The sequence below is a fragment of the Papio anubis genome, chromosome 18 (assembly GCF_008728515.1).
Source record: "Papio anubis isolate 15944 chromosome 18, Panubis1.0, whole genome shotgun sequence".
Taxonomy (NCBI): Eukaryota; Metazoa; Chordata; class Mammalia; order Primates; family Cercopithecidae; genus Papio; species Papio anubis.
The window spans coordinates 72,367,478-72,384,188 of record NC_044993.1 but is presented as its reverse complement, the minus strand read 5'-3'; the positions used below and the strand labels follow the sequence as shown (position 1 = coordinate 72,384,188).

The window sequence follows — 16,711 nt, the reverse complement described above, 5'->3', positions numbered from 1 at the left end:
CCGTCTCAGAAAAAGAAGAAGAAAATAGCCACAAATAACCTTGAGAAAAGACAAGCCTGTGTAAGATTCGGAAGCACCATTGAAGGACATAAAAGAAGCCGTACGCGCAGAGGGTGATGCCACGTGCCCAGACCCGAAGACACACCCTGTGAGCTGTCTGCTGACGTCACAGGCAGCCCACGGTTCCCACGGGAATCCATTCATTACCAGTAAAAATACCCCCATGCTTGTTGGAGATTTTTCTGGAACTCTGTGAATGGATCTGAAGTTGGTCCAGTAGAGGAAACATGTGGGAATATCCCAGAAAATATGGGGAGAGAACAAGCTTGCAGGATTCCACATAAAACTGCGGCAGTTGAGGCAGGCAGCAACAAACCTGCGATACGAGCTCATGAGCTCAGGAGCAAGAGCTAAGACAGACCTGGAGCCATGGGGAATCCATCTATGTGTGACAAGTGTGGCATCTCAAACCGTGGAAAACGGGCGGATGAGCCAGTAAACATACTGCCTTAGCTGCTGCTTGTGTAAAATGAAGTCTAAGCCTGACCTCCCCGTAAACAGCAGTGATTTCCAGGTGGATTAAAGATCTAAGCACACAATTACGAGGACAACAGAATGGAGCCAGGCGTGCTGGCACCTGTGGTCTCAGCTGCTTGGGAGTCTGAGGTGGGAGGATCACTTGAGCCTGGGAGTTCAAGGATATAGTGAGCCATGATTGCGCCACTGTACTCCAGCGTGGGGGACAGAGCAAGAGCCTGTCTCAGAAAAATAAGAATGGCAACAAAGGATAGTAGAACTGGAAAAGGGGCCAGGCGCGGTGGCTCACGCCCGTAATCCCAGCACTTTGGGAGGCTGAGGCGGTCAAGAGATCGAAACTATCTTGGCCAACATGGTGAAACCCCGTTTCTACTAGAAATTAAAAAAAAAAAAATAGCTGAGCATGGGGGCAAATGCCTGTAATCTCAGCTACTGGGGAGGCTGAGGCAGGAGAATTGCATGAACCCAGGTGGCGGAGGTTGCAGTGAGCCAAGATTGCACCACTGCACTCCAGCCTGGGTGACAGAGCAAGACTCTGTCTTAAAAAAAAAAAAAAAAAGAAGAAGAAAAAAAATAACTGGAAAAGGATATTGGAGAATATTTTCATAATCTGAGCCCCTCTATGTGACTAAAGCCATAAAGGAAAATAATGACAACTGTGGCTAATGATGGAGACATCATTAAAATTAAAATAAAGGCCTGCACGGTGACGCACACCTGTAATCCCAGCACTTTGGGAAGCTAAGGCAGGAGGATCACTTGAGCTCAGGAATTCGAGACCAGCCTGGGCAACATAGGGAGACCCCCTGTCTACAAAAACATACAAAAATTAGCCAGGCATTGTGGTGCACACATGTAGCAGCCACAGACATAGCTGGGGTGAATTTTAGCTTAAGTTGAGTTTAGTGTATCACCTGAGAATCATGCCAACCACTCAGGAGGCTGAGGCGGGAGGAACGCTTGAGCCCTGGAGACCAATGCTGCAGGGAGTCGTGGTCGCACCACTGCACTCCAGCCTGGGCAACAGAGCAAGTCCTTGACGATTAAAAAAAGAAAGAAAAGAAGCCAAGTACAATAGGAATTGTCAGAAGATAAAACAGGAAATTGGGCCAGGCATGGTGGCCCACGCCTGTCATCCCAGCACTTTGGGAAGCCGAGGCAGGCGGATCACGAGGTCAAGAGATCGAGACCATCTTGGCCTACATGGTGAAACCTCGTCTCTACTAAAAATACAAAAATTCCCCAGGCATGGTGGTGCATGCTGTAGTCCCAGCTCCTCAGAAGACTGAGGCAGGAGAATGGCTTGAACCCGGGAGGTGGAGGTTGCAGTGAGCCGAGATCGCGCCACTGCACTCCAGCCTGGTGACAGAGTGAGACTCTTTCTCAAAAAAAAAAAAGAAAAAGAAAAAGGAAATTTACAAGCTATACCAATAAACATCTGAAAAGATGCTCAATTTCAGAAATAATAAAGAAATAAAGAGAAAATCAAGAAAACTTTTTCCCTAAAGGATTGAAAATAAGACAATCGAGGCTGTCTAGGGTGCAACAGGTGCTACCCTACATGCCAGCCAGAGGTGATGGGTGCAGCCCCACCGAGCACTGGCGGGTGGCAGTGGCGGTGCAGCAGCAGCTGGAGGTGCAGCCTTCGAGGGAGCAGTCGGGCAGTCACAGGGCTGAAAAGTACCTCAAGCCCACACACAGGGACACCAAGTCTCGGGGGAGCAGGTGCAGTGACAGATGATGAGATATTCCCATAGAGAAACATGACAGGGCATTAAAAGCAACCAGGCCAGGGGCGGTGGCGCATGCCTGCCGAGGCAGGTGGATCATTTGAGCTCAGGAGTTCGAGACCAGCCTGGGCCACATGGTGAAACCCCATCTCTACCAAATACTTAGCTGGGCGTGGTGGTGCGCACCTGTGGCCCCAGCTACTTGGGAGGCTCACGGGGAGGACTGCTTCAGCCTGGGAGGTGGAGGTTGCAGTGAGCCGAGCTCGCGCCACTTCACTCCAACGTGGGTGACAGAGCAAGACCCCATCTAAAAAAAAAAAAAAAAGAAAAGAACCAGGGTCAGGCACGGTGGCTCACACCCATAATCTCAGCACTTTGGGAGGCCAAGGTGGGCAGAGTGCTTGAGCTCAGGACTTGAAGACCAGCCTAGGCAACATAGTGAGATCTCATTTCTACTAAAAAACAACAACAACAACAAAAAACACACACACAAAGATTAGCCGGGCGTGGTGGCATGCTCCTGTAGACCCGGCTACTCAGGAGGCTGAGGTGGGAGGATCTCTTGAGCCTGGGAGGTCGACATTGCAGTGAGCTATGATAGTGCCACTGCACTCCAGCCTGAGCAACAAAGTGAGACCCCGTCTCAAAAAATAAAGGCAACCAGGAACCTCAGCACAGGAGCGTCCCATGACATTGCTGAGTGGAACGCAGGAAGTCTCCCGGAGAGATGGATAATGTGGTCCCGATTTTGTTCTTTGAAACCTGTTGCTTATCTAGAAGGAAACCTGAGAGGAGAATATTGGCCGTTAGCAGCGGTTGCCCTGAGAAGCCGAGATGAGAGAGAAGGACATCTGCTCTTTGACTGGAAATTGCCTTATTATTGGAATTCCTGTAGCAAACAACCCTTTTGTCATCCAGATCAAGTGACTTTTCCACGCCGTTCTCCTTTCTGTGTGAAACAATCAAGTAGAGCAGAACCGCGTCCTCGCCTCTGCTGGTGTCTCCCGCATAGAGCGGAACCGCGTCCTCGCCTCTGCTGGTGTCTCCCGTGGAACCGCGTCCTCCGCTGGTGTCTCCCGCATAGAGCGGAACCGCGTCCTCGCCTCTGCTGGTGTCTCCCGCAGAGCGTTTCCCTCGCCAGCCTCCCGTGCAGGGCGGGGGCCGGGACCCAGTGAGGATGCCTCGCCCGCCTCATGCTCCCCACCCCTCCTCTGCTTTCTGGCGTGTTCTCTCCGCCCTCCACCCTGCGGCCCTTGCTCCCGCTGTCTTCAGTCATCCTTCACCGAGGTCCTGCCCTACCCAGGCTGACCCAGGAGCCCAGGAGTCCAGCTCCAGGCCTGCATCTGCAGTGTCTCCCGCACCACTCTCTCCCTCGCCCACGATGGGGGGCTTTTAGAGGCTGGGCACCTGCCACACCCTGCCACACACACACTCCTCTACACAGGCCTGCATCGTGGGGGCTGCAGGGGGCCTGCCCTCCTGATGGGTGATGGGAGCAGAGGGGAGCAGGCTTTAGGGTCAGGGGTCAGCAACGCAGCCCTGGACTGGACCACGGCGCCTGGGCCCCGTTCCCTGCAGGCTTCTGCCCGGGGGCACAGGGCACCCAGACCTGCTGGAGGCTGCTCCTGTTCTCTCCTGCCCTGCAACATGGGAGTGGCCAAAGCGTTGCTGGGTTTTCTGTAATAAGCATTTCTTTATTTTGTTGTGTTCCAGTCACTAATTGACCTTTGTCCCTTCCTCCCCCTGCTTCTTTGTGCCTCGCTGGACACGCCAGGGGAGTTCTCAGGTGAGTATCTCTCTCCTGTCTCTCCTCTGTGTGGGGGTGGGAGTGGGTGGACGGGGTACGCCCCGAGCTATCCCGTCACCGTGGCTGTGTGGACTGCCCCCCACGTCGCCGCAGCGCCTGTGCTTCTGCTCGCAGCCACCGCCGCTCGGAAGCTTGTTCAGTTTGCTCCACCAGCCACTTGACAATGACCTGGATATCCAACCCCCCCTGCCTGAGGAGTCCCCCGCGGGCCATTTCTGAAGGCCCTGCAGAGCCCTGAGACACGCACAGCAGTGACGGGACATGGCCAAGGCCAGCTCTGGGGCCTCCCCTACTGTCAGGCACACCCCAGAAGTCAGGGGTCCTTGAGGCCCCTACCAAGCCCAGCCCGGGGCCCCCTCCCCACCTGGGTGGACAGGTTGAGTCCTGCTCTCTGGCCGCACAGCAGGAGGCTCCGAGGCCCCACCCAGAGCGGGGTGGACCACTCAGAGGCTGTCCAGGTACAGCCCCCCAGCCTCCAGGCACAGCCTGTTCCCACGGGGTGCCTTCCGTCCTCAGCCCCACCCAGCCCAGCATTTGGGGTGAGCTGTTAGCTGCCTGCCCACAGGTGACGTTGGCCTGGTAGTCTTCATGGAACCCCAAGGATAAACTTTCCAGAAGGAGTAGCTGGCTCCATCCCATCTCCTGCCCTCTAACTCCCTCCTGCACCCACCCTAACCCAGCAGACCCAGCTCTGAATTCCTCCCAGCCTGCTGTCCACACGGGCTTAACGCGCTTCTCTTCTCTCCCTTTCTCCCTCTCCTCCCGCCCTGGTTGCCCATCTCCTGTGGGACGGGGACGGCTCCCTAGTGCGCGATGATTTCTTTGGTAAGGCTGAGGCCCCGCTGCAGCGCGCGTCGCTCCTCCACCCCCACATGGTCTCCTGCTTCATGAGCTGTTTGCTTTGTTCTGCATGATGGGGACGGTGTTGGGGCCGCCGGGGTCAGGGGGGCAGCCCTGGGTGAAGCTCGCTCTGTCCAGGCTGCCTCTGGGCTGTGGGAGGTGGCAACTTCCCCCAAGGGACAGACTTGAAGGCCCGAGGAGGGCAGCCCCAGCCTCTCTGAACCCCCAAAAGTGCAGGGCAGACCCTGCCTATGGGGAGGAAGGCCCATGTTTGAGGCAAGGGAGGTCATAAGAGAGACAGCGGGCAGGACCCCTGAGTCCAGGTGCAGAGGCGTGTGATGCTGTCTCTGGACTACGGAGACAGTGGGGGAGTGTGTGGGAGGGCAGGACCTTGGAGTTTCTTTCCATCCTTTTGGGGTTTCTGGGGCATGCTTGCAGGGAGCTCAGTCCAGGTCCACTTGGGGCCTGGTGGTAGAGGAGCCATCAGTCCTGCCAGGGAGCCAGGGAGCCCTGTCCTCACAGCCGCGCCCCATCGCTGCGTCCTAGCCCTGCTGGCCCTGCCGTGAGGGCCAGGCCTCTCCTCGCCCACCTGTCCCCTCACCGCAGCTCCAAAATCACTCGCCTGAGGGTGGTGGCTCTGAGAGGGCCTGCCTGGTGACGGACCTGCTGAGGGCTCTGAGGTGGCGGCACAGCGGCCATTCAGGGGCCTGCATCCGGCCAGCCGGCCTGTGACATTGGTCGGATACAAGAACCACCCCAAGGCCTGGGAGCCTGCTCTGTGCGCAGACTGGGCCCGGTGTAAGCCCCGCCCTTCATGGCCCCTGCTCCCTGCAGATCGGGCGTCACCCCCAGCCAGCTACCCTCTTCAGAAGCGTTGCCCTGAGGCAGGTGCGGCGGCATCAGGGTCCTGTCTTGAAGGGCCTAGGTGAAACCTCCACACCTTCTGTTTCAGGAATGGGCAAAGAAGTGGGGAATCTGCTACTGGAAAACTCACAGCTTCTGGAAACCAAGTAAGAGTGCCCTTCTCCTGTGTGGTGGGGCTGAGGCAGCCCTCCTCACCAGGGCTGGAGAGTGAGCTGGGCCAGAGGGCGCCTTGGGGAGGACCTGACTCCATCGCCAGCAGCTGTCCTCATCTGGGGCGGGAGGAACTTGGAGCAGGGCTCCGCCTGGTTTCTTTAGGAAGCTTATCTCCAGGAGCCTCTAATGAGGCTGACTGTGGAGTTTAGCTCAGATAGGGATACAGTCTCCCATTCAGCCACCTTCTTGACCAGGCTGTGCCTTCTCCAGGGCAGAAGTACAGGCGCCCCGGGAAGGCCCCTTCACGTACCCGTATGCCGCGCTCGCAGCGCTCCCATCCTTCTGCTTTTTCCAAGAAATGCCTTGAATGTGGTGAAGAATGACCTGATTGCCAAGGTCGACCAGCTGTCCGGGGAGCAGGAGGTGCTGAGGGGCGAGCTAGAGGCTGCCAAGCAGGCCAAAGTCAAGCTGGAAAACCGCATCAAGGAGCTGGAAGAGGAACTGAAAAGGTGAGGGTGGGGCATGGAAAGCTGGTCACAGAGGGACCCCGGCCTCAGGGTTCCGGAGTGCCTGCCTCCTCCAGTGCCTGCTCTCCAGCCCGAGTGGCTTTGTGCACAGCCTGCCTACCCCCAGCTCCAGCTCACAGCCACTCCACCCCAACTAGCCGAATGGGGCCGTGGTCTCCTCCTGAGCCTCCTACAGCGCACACTGGGCCTGTCTCGTGTGTGCCTTCCCAGCACGGCGTCATGTGGGGCTCGGCTGCAGCTCCCACCATCCCACTCCTCCAGCCCTTTGATCAGCCAAGGTTTGGCCGCGGTCCCTGGAGAGCTGTATGTTGGGGCTCCAGCCCTTCTCTGATGGGCAGAGGACATGTGGGGGCCCCGAGACCATGCCTCTGCCCAAGAAGGGACCCAGATCTGCTCTGGGTTTGCCAAGCCAGGGCCCCTGTGCTTCACCCTCCTCTGCATTCCCAGGCAGCCAGGACGGAAGGCTGGGCTTCAGGGTACTCGTGCAGCAGTGGCGCAGGGCCACCTGCCCCCAGGCAACCAGCAGAAGCGTTCAGGGCCCTGAATCAGATAGCTGCTGCGGGGGTCCCTGTGGGGAGAGCCCCCAGCCTTGCACAGAGACAAGGACACAAGTTTGGGGCGGGCACTGCCCGCTGTGTGTTCCGGAGGCCCTCACCCTCCCTACCTCCTTCCCTTTCCCGCAGAGTGAAGTCCGAGGCCATCATTGCCCGCCGTGAACCCAAAGAAGAGGCGGAGGATGTAAGCAGCTATCTCTGTACAGAATCGGTACATCCACTCTTCACTCTTCACAGGCGGGGCGGTCACCATTCACCAATCACAGGCGGGGCGGTCACCATTCACCAATCACAGGCAGGGCGGTCACCATTCAGCATTCACAGGCAGTACATTTCACTATTCACACACCGTATATCCTACTATTCACACTCAGGGCATGGGCATGGGGGGCAGCTCCTGGGGACTCACCGGCCCTTCTGTCTGTACAGAATCAGTATAGCCCACTATTCACATGCAGGGCTGGGGGCACAGGCAGGGGGCCCAGGCGGGGTCCTGGGGACTCGCCTGCTCTTCTGGGCTGACAGCTCTCCCACCCCTCCTGGGTAACACCTGACCGCAACGGCATCATCTGCTGCCCCACTCCCGAGACCACATAGAATCAGAACCAGGCCCTTGGGCAGGACCACAGCCCTGGCAGGATGCCGGTCACCTGTCAGCACCAAGTTCTAGTGCATGCCTTTTGTATAGTCACAAGCGGGTCTCCCTGGCTCCGCAGCCTGGCCAGTGCTCCAAGTCAGTCACCTGCTGTCCCCTTTTCAGGACCTACCCCACCCCTGAGGAGCCCAGGAGGCCCTCGGGCAGGCTCTCTGCTGCCTGGGCATTGCCAGCCCTCCCCTTTAGAACCACCACCCCCTCCAGGGGAGAGGCCAGAGGGAGCACTGCCTGTCAGTGGGCCCCTGGCCTCCTTCCTTAAGGAGAGCAGGCCCGGCCCCAGGGCGGATGCCGGCGCCACCTGCACTAGCTCAGTCACCTGGGGGCCGTGGTGACGATAAAGTGAGGTTGTATGTCTCGGGCCATCCCGTGCACCCCGCACTCCCCACGGTCTAGGAGAAACACAAGTGGAAGGCGAGTCATGTCCCCCCCACAGCCTCTCCTGCATGAGCCGAGGGTGCCACCGGTCCTGGGCCTCTGCCCCTTGTCACGGCCTGAGGCTGGACGTGCACCTGCAAGCACAGAGTGCTGAGTGCCAGGGGCCCTGTGGGGACTCGCACTTCCTCACTCCCTGGCAGCTCTGCTGAGCAGCCCTGGGTAGGGGAGCAGACCACAGACCCCACGTGGGTCTGTCAGAACCCAAAGTGTTCAGCCGGCTGGACCCTTCCTAGAGCGTCCCATCTACTCATTTCACACTGGAGCAGTCCCACCTGCACCTCACGTGAGGCATTTGGGGCCTCCACGGACATGCAGGGAAAGTCACCCACATCATGCCTCTCACGCGTGTCCTGGCAGCCCTGGCAGGGTCAGGCTGACTCCGGGTTCCCCTCCCCCCTTGCTGACACCCCTCCACACCGCTTCTTGCCTGAGGATCTGCAGGAAATTGGTACTGAAATCCACCTATACCTGGAGACCACGACCCTGCCCCGGTGGAGGCACCCCAGGAGGAAGCAGGTGTGACCCAGCCTCCAAGGCTGGCTGATTGAGCCTCTGTGCCTCTCCCCTCCACAGGACAAAATCCCCATGGCCCAGCGCCGCCGCTTCACGCGGGTAGAGATGGCCCGTGTGCTCATGGAGCGGAACCAGTACAAGGAGCGGCTGATGGAGCTGCAGGAGGCCGTGCGGTGGACCGAGATGATCAGGTGGGAGTTGCGGCCACCCCAGGAAGGGCTGTGGGATCATCCCTGATGGCAGAACTACGGCTCCCTCCTCTGCACCTCCCTGTCTTCTGGGGGGACTGAAGGGTGCTGGGTGCTTCCTGGTGGGAGCCCAGAGAGTGCCAGGCAAGGGAGGCGTGAGGGTGCTAGCAGGCTGCTCCCTATGCCCTCCCCCGCAGAGCATCCCGAGAGCACCCATCCGTCCAGGAGAAGAAGAAGTCCACCATCTGGCAGTTGTAAGCTGGGGGCCCCCAGGGGGTGTGGGCAGCCGCTGCAGGGGAAGGGGCAGGGAAGTTCCCTGGTCCTCTGCCCACCCCTCACCTCCCTGTGCCTCCGGCAGCTTCAGCCGCCTCTTCAGCTCCTCCTCCAGCCCCCCTCCGGCCAAGCGCCCCTACCCCTCGGTGAATATCCACTACAAGTCGCCTACCACGGCCGGCTTCAGCCAGCGCCGCAGCCATGCCATGTGCCCGATCTCGGCGGGCAGCCGGCCCCTGGAATTCTTCCCTGATGAGTGAGTGTCCCATGGTCCCCACTAGTGGCCTGCAGTAGGGTTGGGGAGGCCCTGTCCTGAGGCCCCTCCCCTCCAGGACCTGAAGCAGGACTTTGAGGGCAGCCTCCACCTTGCTGGCCACATGCCAGGGGTCGTGACCTCTCCCTGCACACTGCCTGCCCCTCCCTGCAGCGGGGAGCTGGGCTGCTTTGGCTCCGCAGTGTTTGGTTCAGGATGTCCCTTGGCAGAGGCTGTGCACACCAACAGTCAGGGGGCTGCGCTGGGCTCCACGGTGGCCTCTGCAGCAAGGAGCCATTTCAGACGTATGTGCAGCAAGGAGTCGCTGGCCACGCCTGTGCCCTGGCGGCACTCCAGGTCCCGGTCTGTGGAGCCCTCAGTGACTGTGGCCGAAGAGCAGCCTCTGGGTCGAGCAGGTGCCAGCTGTGGCCTCCAAGCCCAGGGGCATACCCGGTGCTGGGAAGGCCACCCTCCCTAGCTAGGCACTCGGTGGCCGGGAAAAGGCGAGGATGGGCCTCCCTGCCGTGACCTCCCCCAGGGCAAGCCTGGGGCACTGTGGGTGCCTGCTGCTCAGCTGCTGCTCACCCTGGACAGAGACATCACCCATCATTCTTCCACTCAGCGACTGCACGTCCTCCGCCCGTCGAGAGCAGAAGCGCGAGCAGTACCGCCAGGTGCGTGAGCACGTGCGTAACGACGACGGCCGACTTCAGGCCTGCGGCTGGAGCCTGCCCGCCAAGTACAAGCAGGTGCGGGCGGGGCGCTTCGGGGACAGGGCGGGGCCCCGCGGGGGCGGGGCGTGAGTAAGGGGCGGGGCTATGTGGGCGGGGCAGTGCCGGGTGTGGGAGGGGACGACGGGCGGGGAGGGGACGACGGGCGGGGAGGGGCGGGGCCTGGCAGGTCCTAGTAAGCCTCCTGGGCAGGGGTCTGGAGGGTCGGAGGAGGAGCCCTGCGGCTCCCACGCCCCCACCTGCCTCCAGTCTTGAGGTGGCTCTGCCGCCAGAAGCTGGCAGCTCGGCCTAAGGTTTCTGGAGGGATGGGTAGGAGCCATGGCTGGTGCCCATAGCGCCTCCCTGCTCCCTGCAGCTGAGTCCCAACGGGGGCCAGGAGGACACGCGGATGAAGAACGTGCCGGTGCCCGTGTACTGCCGCCCTCTGGTGGAGAAGGACCCCACCATGAAGGTGAGCCGGCGAGGACCCCGTTCAGGCCGGCTGGGCAGGCGGGAGGCTGGGGAGCGCCGGTGACACCCGACCCTGGCCCTGCCCTTGCAGCTGTGGTGTGCTGCGGGCGTCAACCTGAGCGGATGGAGGCCCAATGAGGACGACGGTGGGAATGGAGTCAAGCCAGCGCCAGGCCGCGACCCCCTGACCTGCGACCGCGAAGGAGACGGTGAGCCCAAGAGCGCCCACGGGTCTCCCGAGAAGAAGAAGGTGAGTATGGCGGAGGCCACCGGGCACCCTCCCTGGCTGAGTCTCAGGACACCTCAGCTGCAGAGCATGCTGGGAGTGAGACACAGGGCAGCACCCGGAAGCAGGGCGGCACAGGGGCTCCTGGACTGTGGGAAGCAGTGTCTTCCCTCCCCAGGACTGAGCCGCCTTCTGGGTTTTCAGTAGGAATCTTGGCCCACGTAGCTGGGAATGGGGCTGCAGCTGGGGCGGCCCTCCCCTCCCCTCTCCGAGTGCCATCCAGCAGTCTCGGTCCCCTGGCTGGGAATGGGGCTGGGGTGGGCCCTCTTCCCCTCCCCCTCCCCTCCCACCTCCCTCATCCCCTCCCCCTCCCCTCCTCTCCCTTTCCCTCTCCCCGACCCCCCAAGTGGCCTGGAGTGGCAGAGCTTGCTTCCAAGTGGTGGGAGGCTTAGTTTTATGGCCCAGCTTGGGCCTCTTGGAGCTCAGCGGCTTCCTCTGTGGAGACGAAACCATGTATGCAAGCGCTTTAGAGTGCAGTCCTGAGTCCGCATTGCTCTGGCCCCAGGAAAGGACAGCCATGTCCCCTCAAGCTACAGTTAAGGCTGGATCCTGACAGATTCTGGGAGTCCCATGGCCCCGTGCTGCTGCCGGGTAGCCTCAAGCTTGGGCTCTGACCTTGATCCCGTGCCCTGAAACAGGCCAAGGAGCTCCCTGAAATGGACGCCACCTCCAGCCGGGTGTGGATCCTGACCAGCACCCTGACCACCAGCAAGGTGGTGATCATCGACGCCAACCAGCCGGGCACCGTGGTGGACCAGTTCACTGTCTGCAACGCGCACGTACTGTGTATCTCCAGCATCCCTGGTGAGCGGCTGGAGTGGGCGTTTCCACTTGGGCGCCACTCCCTTTTACTAGCAAGCTAAGTAAAAGCCCAGCCACACAGCACCCACCTTCTCGGGGTGTCCTGTGGACACAGGAACATGGCAGTGGACGGTGGGAGGGGCGACACCCAGTCAAGTGAGGCCCTGGGCCCTGTTTCTGGGAGGAAGCTCGCAATGGCCTCGGCCTCTTCTTCCTACCTACTCGGGACGCCACGCTCACCTGGTTAGAGGGCGAGGGGTAGGCACGGCCCGCAGCTTGAAGCATCACTCCAGGACCACAGGAAAACATTTCCTCATGCTGAATGTGAAACCTCCAGTCGGGCCGAAATCTCACGGCCTCACCAGGGGCTAAGGGGGTGTGGGTGAGGAGCTTCATGTCACCCCTGTGAGCAGTAACCTTGTGATGTTCTGGGCCAGCCCCAACACTGGGAGGACAAAGGGGTGCTGAGGGCTCTGCCAGGTCTCTGGTGTGAAACCACAGGGCCGTCTGGGTTCTTGAGGGTCTGCCACAGGATCACAAGTTGTTTGCACCCAGGACCAGGGTCTTACTTCTCAGCTCCCCTGGCCCAGGGGCCCGCCCAACAGAGCAGGCTTGCTGGAGTCCCAGGCCTGCAGGCAGAGGGTCCTGGGTGGGCTGTGGGTGGAGCCATGTGTGGAAGCTGGGTCTGCTGGGAGAGTGGGAGGCCAGCTCCCGCTCCCTCTGCCCCTGTATGAGTGCTGGGCACACCCTTGCAGTAGTGGGTTCCCCAGCACAGGCTGATGGGCCGTCCCTCTCCCCAGCGGCCAGCGACAGCGACTACCCCCCCGGGGAGATGTTCCTGGACAGCGATGTGAACCCAGAGGACCCGGGCGTGGACGGCGTGCTGGCCGGTATCACCCTGGTGGGCTGTGCCACCCGCTGCAATGTGCCACGGAGCAACTGCTCCTCCCGAGGGGACACCCCGGTGCTAGACAAGGGGCAGGGTGAGTCCTGGGCGCGTTTCCCCCATCCCCTCCTTCCCACCTTTCTGCCCAGCCCAAGCTCACCTTTCCTAACACAGGGGAGGCGGCCGCCATCGCCAACGGGAAGGTCAACCCGTCCCAGTCCACAGAGGAGGCCACAGAGGCTACGGAGGTGCCAGACCCTGGGCCCAGTGAGCCAGAGACGGCCACGTTGCGGCCCGGGCCTCTCACAGAGCACGTCTTCACTGACCCGGCCCCCACCCCATCCTCTGGCCCCCAGCCTGGCAGGTGAGCAGGAGCGGAGGGGAGGCTTGCAGAGGTGGGAAGGGCCTAGGGGTCTTGGCCCCCCTGGAGCCACCGTCCTTCCTGCAGTGAGAATGGGCCAGAGCCTGACAGCAGCAGCACGCAACCAGAGCCGGAGCCCAGCGGGGACCCCACGGGAGCAGGCAGCAGTGCTGCACCCACCATGTGGCTGGGAGCCCAGAACGGCTGGTAGGAAGGGCCCAGGGCAAGGTGGAGGGAGGGTCCTGGGTGAGTCCCTCGCCCATTGCCACTTCTTTCTACAGGCTCTACGTGCACTCGGCTGTGGCCAACTGGAAGAAGTGCCTGCACTCCATCAAGCTGAAGGACTCCGTGCTGAGCCTGGTGTGGGTGACCCAGGCTGAGGGCCGGGCGTCATGGGGGAACAGGGCGGAGGGGGCCTGCACAGCCTGGCCCAAACCAGGCTCACCGCATTCCTGTTTCAGGCATGTCAAAGGCCGTGTGCTGGTGGCTCTGGCGGACGGGACCCTGGCCATCTTCCACCGTGGTGAAGGTGGGGCCTGGCAGCACGGGGTGTGTGGGTGGCAGCTGACGGCCCTGGCAGTGTTTAGCCAAGGGACTCCTGGGGTTCCAGGCCTCTCCTTAGCCTGGCAGTGGGTATCTCAACCCCTGATATCCTGAGCAGAGGTGGGGCCCAGCCAGGCCTGAGCAGGTGTTCGGGGCTCCCTCCAGATGGCCAGTGGGATCTGAGCAACTATCACCTAATGGACCTGGGCCACCCGCACCACTCCATCCGCTGCATGGCTGTTGTGTACGACCGCGTGTGGTGTGGCTACAAGAACAAGGTGCACGTCATCCAGCCCAAGACCATGCAGATTGAGGCGAGTGCTGGCCAGGGGCCCCAGGGAGGGGAAGAGGCTCCTGCCAGCCAGCAGCTCTCCGGCACCTTCCATACAGAAGTCCACAAAGCCCTATGTGGGTCCCATCCTCCCTATACCGCCTATGAGTCAGGCTCGAACAGGCACAAAGCAGGCGCAAAGAAGGAGATCTGAGGGGGCTATAGGTGGCCCTGGGGCTGTGGCAGGTTTGGGGCTCCCCACTTCCTCTCCTCTCCCCAGCCCTGTTGATGGGCAACCATGACTCCACAGAAGTCATTTGACGCCCACCCGCGGCGGGAGAGCCAGGTGCGGCAGCTGGCGTGGATCGGCGATGGCGTATGGGTGTCCATCCGCCTGGACTCCACCCTGCGGCTCTACCACGCACACACGCACCAGCACCTACAGGACGTGGACATTGAGCCCTACGTCAGCAAGATGCTGGGTGAGGGGCCATGCCAGATGGGGTGGCGGGGGGCTCAAGGCCAGCTGCCCTGACCACTCTCCCCCCACAGGCACCGGCAAACTGGGTTTCTCCTTCGTGCGCATCACAGCCCTGCTTGTCGCGGGCAGCCGGCTCTGGGTGGGCACCGGCAACGGAGTGGTCATCTCCATCCCCCTGACAGAGAGTGAGTGGCATGCACGTCTGCAGGGGCAGTGGTGCTGCCAGAGGTGTCCATGGGTTCCCGGGGGTGGCTCTGCAGGGCCACCTGGGAGGGTGCCTTGCTGCCCCTACGCTGACCACTCTCCTCTTCTCCCATGCTTCTCCTGTGTCCCCAGCTGTGGTCCTGCACCGAGGCCAGCTCCTGGGGCTCCGAGGTAAGCCCAGCCACCTCCTGTCCCCCCACGGAGCCTCTCCCACCCTCCATCTGTATGCGGGCTCAGCGCCTCTGGGTTCTCTCCCTGCAGCCAATAAGACATCCCCCACCTCTGGGGAGGGCGCCCGTCCCGGGGGCATCATCCACGTGTACGGCGATGATAGCAGTGACAGGGCAGCCAGCAGCTTCATCCCCTACTGTTCCATGGCCCAGGCCCAGCTCTGCTTCCACGGGCACCGCGATGCCGTGAAGTTCTTTGTCTCGGTGCCAGGTGAGGCTGGGCCCCTCCTGCCATCCACATCCCCTGCACGCCAGTGGCTGCCGCCTCCCCCAGGAGGCCACTGTCCTGAATCGCTTCTGCCATCCCAGGGAACGTGCTGGCCACCTTGAACGGGAGTGTGCTGGACAGCCCAGCTGAGGGCCCTGGGCCAGCTGCCCCTGCCTCGGAGGCCGAGGGTCAGAAGCTGCGGAACGTGCTGGTGCTGAGCGGCGGGGAGGGCTACATCGACTTCCGCATTGGTGAGCGGCGCCCAGGGACGGGACTGAGGTTGGGCGCGGGGGGAGCCTGGCCCTCACTCTGCTGCCTTGCCTGCAGGAGACGGAGAGGACGACGAGACGGAGGAGGGCACAGGGGACATAAGCCAGGTGAAGCCCGTGCTGTCCAAGGCGGAGCGCAGTCACATCATCGTGTGGCAGGTGTCCTACACCCCCGAGTGAGGCCGCTGCCCTGCCTGGCCCGACCTGTACATAGGACCCCCGACCACCTGACCCCCGCCTGCCCTGCGGGGTAGCCAGCCAGGCGCCGCCGCCCCTCTTCTAACCTCTCAACCTGCAGCTTTCACCTGAGTCTGGTCCCCTCCGGCGGGCAGGGAGTGCGGGGATGCCAGTCAGCTGGGAGGAGAAGGGGAGGGGTGCTTCCACCCGAGGGGAAGATGCTCTCGGGACAGTTTCCCGGGCGGCTCCTGGCCAGCTTCCAGCCCAGAGTCCTCAAGTCCAGGGCACCTTGGGCCCAGCGCAGGCAGGACCCGAGGTGGCCCTGGCTCCACCCTGGGCCTCCTACTCCCCAGCACCCCTGGAGGAGGCAGGGGCTCCCCACCGCCGAGGCTGCCTGCCCTGGGCCCACCTCTGCATGCTGCTCATGGGGCCACCCTGCCTCCCGGGCCCTCACTCTGCCTAGGGGAGCTGGGCCAGGCACTAGCCTTTGCCCAGGGAGGTGGGCCTCGGGCTGCCCAGGTGCCTGCACCCCAGCCGGCCTTCTCTGGGGCCTCCCCGTCCTCAAGCCTCTATCCTCTGTCTGTCCCCCCCCCGGCTGTCCCCTGCCCAGGGAGCTGGCATGAAAGCACGAGGCCCAGCTCCCTGGGGCAGCTGCTTGAGAAGAGAGACTGCTACCCCATCCTGCCCACGCGGGCAGGCTCTCGCCGTGTCCCCCAGGCTCTGCCTGGGCAGAAGACTCACCTTGGAGGAGTGGGCCTTGGAGTCCTGTCCCTCCCCGAAGCCCCCAGGGTGGCATTTCTCAGGCTGCCAGGGCAGGCCCAGGCCTCAGGAAGAAGGGGAGGCCCCTGGCCTCTCCGGGTTCAGTCCTAGGACGCAGGCTCAGCCTCAGGTTGATGGGGGATAATGTGCTCCTGGGGCCTGCCTCCTGCACGGGGCTCCAAGGAGCCCAGCTCCCAGACACGCTACTAAGTGCCTAGGGTTGCCCGCTGTGGCCTGCTCCCCGGGAGCAAGAGGCCACCAAGCAGAGGCCCATGGGGCTGAGGATGGAGCCGCCCCCAGCCGACTCCAAGCCCCTAGCGGGCAGAGGCCACCCTGGACTGCTCTCCCTGTCCAGCCGGGCCTCGCTGGCCTACTCCTACCTTCCAGGCCCACTGCACTCCCGTCTGGGAGGCCCTGATGAGGGCAGCCCAGCCCCCGCACCCACCCCCAACCAGAGAAGCACAGATCTTGGGGAGCTGCCCCACAAGCCCCGCTGGCCACCGTGGGCTGCAGCCACTGCGCTGCTGGCTTCTCCCCACCATCCCTGCCACCTCCACTGTGATGTATGTCTGCTCCCTCGTCTGTTCCCCCAGGATCTCGAAGTGACTCCGGGCTGAGCAGTGGTGCGGCTGGGGGAGGGGTGACGATTCTCCTCAGGCTTTGGCCCTGCAAGCAAACCCACATATCTGCTCTGTATGTAATAAACGTCTGTTTCTGGACCCAAA

At 61.9% G+C, this 16,711-nt stretch overlaps 1 protein-coding gene across 15 annotated transcripts in view; it reads left to right on the top strand.

Moving 5' to 3' along the window:
• The window catches only part of MAPK8IP3 (mitogen-activated protein kinase 8 interacting protein 3), a 62,533-nt gene extending 45,822 nt beyond the window's left edge, over positions 1-16,711 (top strand). For 10 of the 15 annotated variants that reach the window (XM_017953067.2, XM_017953059.2, XM_017953066.2 and 7 more), the window contains 24 exons: positions 4,042-4,053; positions 4,882-4,899; positions 5,867-5,924; positions 6,288-6,440; positions 7,142-7,223; positions 8,676-8,806; positions 9,001-9,057; positions 9,162-9,332; positions 9,952-10,078; positions 10,416-10,511; positions 10,602-10,760; positions 11,435-11,600; positions 12,398-12,580; positions 12,658-12,847; positions 12,932-13,051; positions 13,126-13,206; positions 13,306-13,373; positions 13,553-13,701; positions 13,969-14,140; positions 14,211-14,324; positions 14,476-14,514; positions 14,605-14,784; positions 14,883-15,032; positions 15,109-16,711. In XM_017953067.2, coding sequence (XP_017808556.1) covers positions 4,042-4,053; positions 4,882-4,899; positions 5,867-5,924; positions 6,288-6,440; positions 7,142-7,223; positions 8,676-8,806; positions 9,001-9,057; positions 9,162-9,332; positions 9,952-10,078; positions 10,416-10,511; positions 10,602-10,760; positions 11,435-11,600; positions 12,398-12,580; positions 12,658-12,847; positions 12,932-13,051; positions 13,126-13,206; positions 13,306-13,373; positions 13,553-13,701; positions 13,969-14,140; positions 14,211-14,324; positions 14,476-14,514; positions 14,605-14,784; positions 14,883-15,032; positions 15,109-15,230 — 2,798 coding nt within the window. In that variant the 3' untranslated portion in view covers positions 15,231-16,711. The remainder of the gene's footprint in view (positions 1-4,041; positions 4,054-4,881; positions 4,900-5,866; positions 5,925-6,287; positions 6,441-7,141; positions 7,224-8,675; positions 8,807-9,000; positions 9,058-9,161; positions 9,333-9,951; positions 10,079-10,415; positions 10,512-10,601; positions 10,761-11,434; positions 11,601-12,397; positions 12,581-12,657; positions 12,848-12,931; positions 13,052-13,125; positions 13,207-13,305; positions 13,374-13,552; positions 13,702-13,968; positions 14,141-14,210; positions 14,325-14,475; positions 14,515-14,604; positions 14,785-14,882; positions 15,033-15,108) is intronic. The other 5 variants (XM_017953061.2, XM_031658594.1, XM_017953063.2 and 2 more) reach the window with 3 other exon arrangements.